This window comes from Argiope bruennichi, chromosome 6, assembly GCF_947563725.1.
Source record: "Argiope bruennichi chromosome 6, qqArgBrue1.1, whole genome shotgun sequence".
In the NCBI taxonomy this organism is placed as follows: domain Eukaryota; kingdom Metazoa; phylum Arthropoda; class Arachnida; order Araneae; family Araneidae; genus Argiope; species Argiope bruennichi.
Genome location: NC_079156.1, coordinates 102,657,094 through 102,667,513, shown reverse-complemented (window position 1 = coordinate 102,667,513; position 10,420 = coordinate 102,657,094). Strand labels below are relative to the sequence as shown.

Sequence of the window (10,420 nt, the reverse complement as noted above, 5' to 3'; positions counted from 1 at the left end):
AAAACAGAAAAGTGCTTTGTACTTACGAGAGGCGTCAAGGATACACAGAAAAATTAATACATATGTACTGTTTTAATACTATTGTTGACGCCAATATGTCAGCAGAACGCTCCGCCTACTAAATTTGTAGCGCCACCAAGTGGTGAAATCATATAACCGGGGAGTGTGTGTGAAAACCCGAGAGAGAGGGTGTGCCAGGAGTGTTGAGAATAAATAAAGAGAGATACAGTCCACGAGTTTGTGTTTCATTTATATGTGATTGAATTTTCTAAAAACTGAGCTATCGATGGCCATAACATGGTCCAGTTAGCCGGAGACGTCTATGCATCTATTGTATAGTGATTCATCATTTGAAATGCGTGATTTATTAGTGGAGATATCGTCGATGATGACGATATTGGTGCGAAAATACCAAGAATGAGAATTCTATTGTGGATAACTGGTCTCGAGTGACAGCAGTCCCAGCAAAGAGGTATGGGCAGTATTATCCTTTGAGTTATTAACTAATTAATTTCCCGAGTTGAAGTTAATTTTATTTTTAATGAGTCATAATTAATTTCCCGAGATGAAGTTAATTTTGTTTTTGATGAGTTATAATTAATTTCCCGAGTTGAAGTTAATTTTATTTTTAATGAGTCATAATTAATTTCCCGAGATGAAGTTAATTTTGTTTTTGATGAGTTACAATTAATTTCCCGAGATGAAGTTAATTTTGTTTTTGATGAGTTATAATTAATTTCCCGAGTTGAAGTTAATTTTATTTTTAATGAGTCATAATTAATTTCCCGAGATGAAGTTAATTTTGTTTTTGATGAGTTACAATTAATTTTCCGAGACGAAGTTAATTTTGTTTTTGATGAGTTACAATTAATTTTCCGAGACGAAGTTAATTTTGTTTTAATGAGTTTAGAATAAAATTGTGATAATATTATTCTCGTGAATTGTTTTGAAATATATATTTAAAATGGCGGGTTTAGCAAAATTAAAGAAAGATAAATTAAAACTCGTTGCCGAGGAGATAGGTTTGGTTGTTGCGGAAGGCATGAAAAAGAGTGAAATAATACGTTTAATTGAGGAGAGTGATGTGTACAAAAATGACAACGAAGTTGTTAAAGATGCTGTAGATCAAATAATAGGGAACAGAAACCAAAAATCCGATCAGGATAGTGAAATAGAACTAGAGCGTCTTAGATTAGAGAGAGCTAAAATAGAATTACAATTAGCGCAATTAAGGGCTACTGAAAATAGTACTCAGACTTCCGTTAATGTAGAGAGTAAAACCGAACCAGAAGAGTCTCTGGATAGCTTATTAAAGTCTGTGAGAATATTGTGTATTAAACCACCGAGCAAAGCTCAGGATTGGGGTTTCTTTTTTACTTCGTTAGAGAGAGCACTTAATACTAAAAAGGTTCCTGAAAAATATAAAGCGGAGATTTTATTAAATTTATTAGGAGAAAGAGCTTCTAATATCCTAACTTATATTGCTGAGAAAGACTTAAATAATTATGAAGAAATTAAATCAATTGTACTAAGAGAATTCGAGCCAACGGCGCGAGCGGTTTTAGAGAATTTTAGATATGCTACTAGAGATAATGAAACTCATGTTCAATTCGCGTCACGCTTAATGACGAGTTTCGAATATTATTTAAAATTAAGGGGTGTTACAGATTTTGAGACCCTAAAACAATTGATAGTTTCGGATAAATTATTCCAAACGCTGGATAAAGAAACAGCAACTCATATTAATATTAGGCAAAATCAAAAGTGGTTTACACCTCTCGAGTTAGGAAAAGAATGTGATCTTTATTTTGCTTCCAAAGGCAAAACCATTAATGAGATGAGAAGAGGGCAAAATTATAGCAATAAATTTAAACCAGCATCAAAAGTATTTTTCAATGAGATGAAAAATAAAAATTGCGATTTATGTCTAAAAAGCGAGAATCATCCTTTGTATGCTTGTCCTCAATTTAAAAGACTTTCGGTTCTAGAACGCGTAGAGGTAGTAAAAAATAAAAACGTCTGCTTCAAATACTTATCGCCTAATTGCAGCGTTAAAAAGTGTTCGTTTAGAAATTGTTTCTGTGGCAAAGCTCACAACAAGTTAATACACTTTTCGAAAGAAGCAAAAAATGTTTTGTCTACGAATGTAAAAACCACCGAAGTCATAAATAAGTCGCAATCGGAGGGGAGAAATTCGGAACGGGGTTCGGTTTCCCCCAGTGAGTGGGGTCCGACCTTTGTCGCAACGAATCTAACCGTAAACAAGAATGTTGTTTTGTCGACTGTAAGATGTTTGATAAAAGACAGATGTTCGCAATGGCAGGAAGTAAGGTGTCTTTTGGATAACGGCTCACAGTGCTGCCTCATGAGTCAGAATTGCATGCAGAGGCTAGGACTCCAAAGTGAAAAAATAAATCAATCTATTTCTTGTATTAATAATGCCTCGCTTGTAGTTAATCGCAGAGTAACAGCAATTGTGGCTAGTAAAAATAAAAGTTTCGAAAGAAATATTTCAATGTTAGTGGTATCAAAAATAACGGATTTAATACCGAATAAGAGGATAGATATGCGTGTAAATATGCCAGAATCAATTGACCTTGCGGACCCTAATTTTAATATTCCGGGCAAAATAGATATTTTAATTGGCGCTGAATACTTTTATAAAATAATAAAGCCGGGAAAATTAAATGCTAAAAAGGAGAATTTGACGTTACAGGACTCTGTATTTGGGTATATTGTAGGAGGAAGCGTTTCGAGTTCAGTTAAATTTAATTCTAACTATTGCGGTTTAATATGTGGAGCAGAAGAATTAAATTCAAACTTGAGAAAATTTTGGGAGATTGAGGAAATGGGTAATGAATTACCTAAAAGTAAAGAGAATGCTATTTGTGAGGAGCATTATGCGCGAATTGAGGAAATGGGTAATGAATTACCTAAAAGTAAAGAGAATGCTATTTGTGAGGAGCATTATGCGCGAACACATAGAAGAGATGGGACAGGAAAATATACTGTGGCGATGCCATTTAAAGAGCATTGGTCATGTCTAGGGAATTCAAGAGATATTGCTCTGAAACGACTCGAATCGCTGTGGACTCGCCTGTCTAGAGACCAAAAATATCTGAAACTGTATTCTGATTTTCTGAAGGAGTATGAGGAGTTAGGCCACATGAGCGAGATACAAGATGAAAGTGTTGAACCTGAAGTGACATATTATATGCCTCATCATGGCATCTATAGGCCTCAAAAAACGACGACTAAACTACGTACTGTGTTTAATGCGTCCACCTTGACTAGTAGTGGAAAATCGCTCAACTCAATTCAGTATAACGGCGGAGTGATTCAAGACGATCTATTTACATTGCTAATTAGATTCAGAAAACATATATTTGCATTTACTGCAGATATTCGTCAGATGTATCGTATGATCAATATAGATGAGAGTCAAAGAAATCTACAAAGAATTTTATGGAAAGAGGGAGCTAATGAGTCCGTTAAAACGTATCAGCTAAATACGGTTACCTACGGAACGGTTAGTGCTCCATATCTAGCCATGAGAACACTTAAGCAAATTTCCATTGACGAGGTAAAAAACTTTCCAAGTGCTGCATCAGTCTTGTGCCATGATTTTTATATGGACGATGTTTTAAGTGGAGCGAGTACATTGGAAGAGACAAAAACTTTGCAACATGAACTTGTTGGCATTCTAAAAACTGCCCAGATGTCATTACACAAGTGGTGTGGAAATACGTCCGAGCTTATTCCTGCTACTGAGAAAGAGTATGAGCTCTCATCTACAGATGAAATTAAGACTTTAGGGATTGCCTGGAAGGCTAAAACTGACTGCTTTACCTTTAAAGTAGATTTACAGCATAATGCCCATCCTACCAAAAGGTCGGTCTTATCCCTTATCGCCCGACTTTTTGATCCACTTGGGTTACTTGGGCCAGTGATCACGAAGGCAAAAATATTCATGCAACAATTGTGGTTGCTCAAGATCGATTGGGGTGAAATGCTTCCCGAGAAAGAAGCTAGTGAATGGCAAGAGTTTGTAACATCTTTAAGAAACTTAAATGACATTAACATAGAAAGATGTATTGTCATTCCAAACGCGGAAGTGAATGAGCTTCATGGATTCTGTGACGCGTCTGAAAAGGCATATGGCGCTGCAATCTACGCCAGAACAGTCGATTCAGCGTGTGAAGTGAAAGTGAAGCTAATCGCGAGTAAATCTCGTGTGTCACCAATCAAGCAGGTAACTATACCTCGTTTAGAATTATGCAGTGCCGTTCTGCTCACCAAATTGATGCAGAAGGTAAAAAATGCATTAAAAATGGATATTACGCCAGTATCGTATTATTCGGACTCTACAATCGTGCTTTCGTGGATGAGAAAAGAGTCACGAGACTTAAAAACATTTGTTGCGAACAGAGTGGCTACTATTCAAGAATCCACAGAAATGAATCAGTGGCATCACGTTCCTTCCGAACAAAATCCCGCTGACGTCATTTCAAGAGGACTTGATCCAACGAGAATGCAACAAAGTGACTTATGGTGGTTTGGTCCAACCTTTCTCCAAGAACTGGTTGTGAACTTTCCTGGTGATTGCGACGACATCCACGATTCATTGGACAGTTCTGTGCAGAACAGGGATGTTTCTTCTGAGAAACTTTATTTAGCAGAACTCAAAAATCCGACTAATTTCTGTTTAATTTCAGCTGTGGACTCATCATTTTTAGATAATATACTTAGTGTGTCAAATAAGTTTTATAAAATAATTAAAATTTTAGCCTTTATTTTCAGATTTATTAATAATTTGAGAAACTCGAGCAAAATGTCAGGTCCTTTAACCACCAAGGAACTGCAGGTGGCCAAGTTAACTTTAGTCAAACTTGTTCAGCTAGCTGCCTTTAATTGTGAAATAAAAGCCCTCAAAAAAGGTGAAAATGTTAATAAGAGTGAGGTAAGTTGCTTGAACCCATTTCTAGACCCAAACGGTGTCTTACGTGTAGGAGGAAGACTAAATAATTCTGATTTATCATATGATAAAAAGTTTCCCATATTACTTCCAAAGAATCACAAATTCACGTTGTTAGTTATGCAATATTTTCATCTTAAATATTTGCATGTTGGTGCACAAACATTGTTGTATTTGGTAAGACGGGAATATTGGCCCTTATCTGGCAGAAATACAGCCAGAAAAATTATTCATGATTGTGTTATTTGTGCTAAAACTAAACCTAGAACGGTAACCCAAATTATGGGAAATCTCCCAACCAATAGAGTTAAACCTAGTTATCCTTTTACTCATGTTGGGATAGACTTTTGTGGACCTTTCTATATTAAATACAAGGGTCAGAGGAAAGGCAATTATCAAAAATGTTATGTGGCTGTTTTCATTTGCTTTGCTACTAAGGCAATCCACTTGGAAATAGTCACTGACTTAACTGCAGAGGCAATGATTGCCACTTTAAAGCGCTTTTTTAGCAGAAGAGGTGTTAGTTCCTCTATCTGTTCTGATAATGCAACTAATTTCAAAGGGGCCAATTCAGATTTGAAACGTTTGCAAAATATGATTGGTAGACCCCCAGAGCCATTAGCTAATTACTTAACAACTGAACAAGTGACATGGAAATTTATTCCACCAAGGTCACCTAACTTCGGTGGCTTATGGGAGGCGGGTGTTAAATCTTTCAAACACTATTTAAAGAGAGTTGTTGGTAATGCGCGTTTAACAATGGAACAGTTTTTGACTATTGTTATTCAAATTGAAGGTATTCTAAACAGTCGCCCACTGACACCTTTGTCATCAGATCCAAACAATTTTGAAATTTTGACCCCAGGCCATTTTTTAATCGGCCGTCCCATAAATTGTATTCCTGATCCAGATTATTCAGAGAGAAAAGATAATCTTTTATCTCAATGGCAAAGATTGAGCAAAATGATCCAAACAATTTGGAAAAAATGGAAATTAGATTACTTAAATAATTTGCAAGCCAGACACAAATGGCAGTTTGAGAAACAAAACATTTCAAAGGATTCTATTGTTCTTTTAAAAGATGATAATCTTCCCACTTGCCAGTGGACAATGGGAAGAATACAAGATTTAATTTATGGATCAGACGGCAAAGTCAGAGTAGTACTTATAAAAACTCCACAAGGAGTCACGAAAAGAGCAATTTCAAAAATTTGTTTGTTACCATGTGAATAAAATAAATGTATATCTAGTGTAATTATTATATTTAGTATTTAAAATGATATAATGTATATTTAAGTTGTTCATTGTACATATTGAAATATCGCATATATTTTCTTTTCAGAAATGTTTTGTATATAATATTCAAATTTTTTTAAAGTGTAATTTTTTTGTATCTTGTGCAAGATTTTGATTTTTGCATTGTCTAATTAAGTAATGTGTTAAATTTTTATTTCTGTAATGTTGAGATTTTGAAATGATATTTCAAGGGGGGCGGAATGTTGACGCCAATAAGTCAGCAGAACGCTCCGCCTACTAAATTTGTAGCGCCACCAAGTGGTGAAATCATATAACCGGGGAGTGTGTGTGAAAACCCGAGAGAGAGGGTGTGTCAGGAGTGTTGAGAATAAACAAAGAGAGATACAGTCCACGAGTTTGTGTTTCATTTATATGTGATTGAATTTTCTAAAAACTAAGCTATCGATGGCCATAACAACTATAATGTATTATGTAATTACAAAAGCATAACTGTAAAATTACACCTTTTTGAAGAAATCAGTAATTTGTGTTTGATTCTTGCTTTGGAAGCATTTTCTCTTTGCTTGGAAGCTCTTTGTGGCAGGCGCGGATAATCGGGAGTCTACTGTATATATATATATATATATATATATATATATATATATATATATATATATATATATATTATTCGGTATGTTTTCAAAATATTTTATGCCGATAAAAATAAAACGCACATTTTCATCAGCATGAATACAAAAAGATTAAAAAATCCCAAGCTTTTTTTTTTTTTCGAAGAAGGAAGTACTTGCGTTAAATCCTAAGAATGATAGATCTTAAATTTCCTGAAACAATCTATGATTTGAATATTGCAAATATAAACGCGTGATACATAACAAAAACTTACTATGCACAATATGCATTTGATTATAACACATTTAAAGAGACTAATACTTCAAAATTTCCAGAATGAATACGTAATTCGCTAGATTTAAATACACGTCAAGTCCCCCCGCCCGAATCTACATAGTATTTGCAGAGAAAAAAAAAAAAAAAAAAAAAAGAAGTAAAAAAATTTTATAATCTTATGAGGGGGAAAAAAAGTGACGAATTTTTTAAAAAAAAGCACAGCAGAGAAAACGTTAAATCAGTGACTTTAATTGCCAACTCTTTGGCCTTAATATATGTTAGCATTCCCATAACTGAGTTCACTTTAATAAAAACGCCTCCATTTAGCTGACAGCAATTCTTCCTCTATTGAATAATGAATACCATTCAGAAAATTTTTGTTCCAAAATAATAAAATGTCCCAACTTTTTTCGTAATATATATTTTGATGAAAGCAATTGCACGAAGCGTATTTTATTTATTGCTGTTTTTTTGCTATGTTGGAAATAAATCCTAAATATAATGTCTTAATTTTTTTTTTAATGTAATGTTTTCAGAAAATTTCAATTGGGAGAATTCAAATACTTACATATTCCTTATGTATTATGGAAATTTTTTAAATAAGAATTCACAAATGCTTTCTTTTATTTAAAAATATTAAATTAATAAGAAAATGGCAAGCCACAAATTTAAATTACAATTTCCTTTATTATTATTTTTTTTTTTGTTATCAAATATGTTCAATTTTTTTAAAAAAATTAACACATATAGAAAACTATAGAACGAATTCTTTTTAAATCATTAAAAAAATGGCACTGAATAAATCTTTATTATAATTGTGAAAAACTATACTTTTAATTCTAAAAAAAAACGGCGTTTGTTTGTCCCGAGACTTGAAAAATGTGTGTAGAAGCCGGGATCTTCAAAACTTCAGCAAAAAGAAAATGTTGTGAAAATAAAATACTTTAATGAAAATGTAGACGACAAGAAACGAAAATATACAGAAATCTCTTTCTCTCTCTCTCTCTCTATATATATATATAACAGTAATGTTTCATATTTGTTCCTTCTCAAAAACTTCTATATTTTCCATGAATTTTTAATAAATTTTACATTTTTCAAACTATGAAGTAAACTGATTCTCTTGGTTTTACTAACAAATTCTTAGAACATTTAAAAAATATTTTAGTTAAGAATGTCTTGTGCGCTTAACAATGGATTAGAAACCTACACTTAAATACTGGAAGAAAAGAACACTTGTTTGTAAATTAAACCAACTTTTATGATAGTAAATTGTTTTGACCAAAACTATCTCAAAAATTTTTCTCCTGTCAGTTTCCTAATATCATTTTCTTTCAAATATCATTTTCATTTCTTTCAAATATCATTTTCATTTCTTTCAAATATCATTTTCATTTCTTTCAAATGAAGACATTTTATTTCATATGACTTTCCACAAATAAAATAACTATATTTCAAATCCTGTTACTTCATGAATGTGTTTGTGAAATATTTATTTTCTGATTTTTAATTTAAGTTAATGTTAATTAATAATATAGGAATTTTTTTTGTTGTTGTTAAAAACTTTTGCTCGTACATTTGTATTGCTACAACTAAACATTATGGAAATTTATTACTTTCGTTAAAAAAAGTAATATACAATTTAAAAAATATAAAAAAATGCATTTTTAAATTTTCATAATGATAAAATATTTTTTGATATTTTTTTGACAAACTTTCAAGCATAGCTTTGTACAATTAAAATTATGAATCAAATTCTGATCCCAATTATTATGTTCTGAGAGGCAACAAATGATCTGGGCTTAATTCCATAGAATACCTATGAAAATATTCCATAAAATAGCTCCTCATCCTACTGTAGAAGCTTTTAATTATGTGATCTTTATTCGGGCATAGCTGCTTTCTTTTCTTTTGCATATTCAAATTTTTATAAATATAAATAATAAGCATATTTTTCCCTTTCAAGCAACAATTAAAAAGTCTAATTAATTCACACAATAAAGATCATAATGAATACAATATATATAATGCTGATACATTATTTAAACGTAATAATACATAACAGAAAACAGCTTTGCTATAATATCCATTTTAGCATTATCCATTCCACCAATTTTTTTTTTAATTACTGCAATTTTATAAGAACTGAAAATGAAAAATACACAATAAAGATAATAAAAAATTTGTTTTTCAATAAAATGATCTATATATATTTTTTTAAAACACTAATTAATGAAATGCACTATAGTATAACATGATATTTAATTCTAAGAACTTATTCACTAATGTCGGAAAAATTATAATTAGAAGTAGCCATGGAAACAGATCACACAGGAAAGTTTCATAGTGCAAAAATCAATCCTGTGAATTCATCACCAGGCAAATTTATTTATGGCCTCCAAAACAATGGAAATCCACAAAATTTACTATTGATAAACTAAAAATTATACAGACAGCAATATAAATATTTAATAAATTTTATAGCTGAAGTATACAGTGCTACAAAATAATATTTTAAAAAGATTTGAATACATAAATGTGACTTCAGGCTTTGTTTTTATATAACAACTTTATAACACATACATACCACATCAGTTTTTAATGATAATATATAACTTTGAAATTTATGATCAATTACTTATATAATTCAAAAACCTCAAACTCTACTTTGGTAATAGATAATTAAATAAATTTTAAATAAAACCTAATAGCAAATTTTTGTAGAATTGAACAAAACTTTCAAACATATTTATGGATTAATCTTACTTTTAAAAAATTGTACTATAATTAACAACGTACTGATAATAAAATTCTGGATTTCTCTTCAAAGCAAGAATGTTTAATAAATTACCTAATAATTTTTATTTTCTCCAAAATACTATTTTAATACTTTTCTTGTATGAACAAAAACGATCAATTTCAGTTTAAATACAGGAAAACAAAGATATTAGATTCTTTATTCATTACTTTCACCATCTCGAAATCATCACAAGTCAGCAACTGCTTCCGAAAAACAGTTGATCAGAATGTGATCATCCGTTATCGGATGATCAAAAAAGGACGCAAAAACAGGAGAAATATGAAACCGGTTTGATCTGGAGAATATCGATTTGACCGCTGAGCAGTGAAAATTCCTCAGTTGATGTTTAACTATAAACTAACTAAAAACATACCGGTGGACAATTTGAGATAAAGCACCTGAAGTGAGAATTAATTGAATACTTTTTTCAGTTCATACCAAATCAGAAGCTGATGCTACTGATGCACCGTGACTTCATTAATTTAGTGCATATATTCAGATAT

The 10,420-nt window shown here is 31.7% G+C and overlaps 1 protein-coding gene across 1 annotated transcript; it reads left to right on the top strand.

The window, feature by feature from the left end:
• The first annotated feature begins 1,042 nt into the window (after window positions 1-1,042).
• On the top strand, window positions 1,043-10,389 carry LOC129971877 (uncharacterized). Its single transcript, XM_056085856.1, has 5 exons — window positions 1,043-1,318; window positions 2,717-4,748; window positions 4,839-4,960; window positions 5,414-5,771; window positions 10,349-10,389. Exons 1-5 carry the CDS (start codon window positions 1,043-1,045, stop codon window positions 10,387-10,389), a joined length of 2,829 nt encoding a protein of 942 aa, XP_055941831.1.
• Window positions 10,390-10,420: the final 31 nt, after the last annotated feature.

What these genes read in the sequence shown, in the direction of transcription:
- LOC129971877 (XM_056085856.1), top strand. Translation starts at nt 1,043, where the DNA reads ATGAAAAAGAGTGAAATAATACGTTTAATTGAGGAGAGTGATGTGTAC. An exon ending in TGGATAGCTTATTAAAGTCT is followed by an intron (nt 1,319 to 2,716) that starts GTGAGAATATTG and finishes TTGACGTTACAG; the next exon opens with GACTCTGTATTTGGGTATAT. An exon ending in TATTGTTATTCAAATTGAAG is followed by an intron (nt 5,772 to 10,348) that starts GTATTCTAAACA and finishes TACTTTTTTCAG; the next exon opens with TTCATACCAAATCAGAAGCT.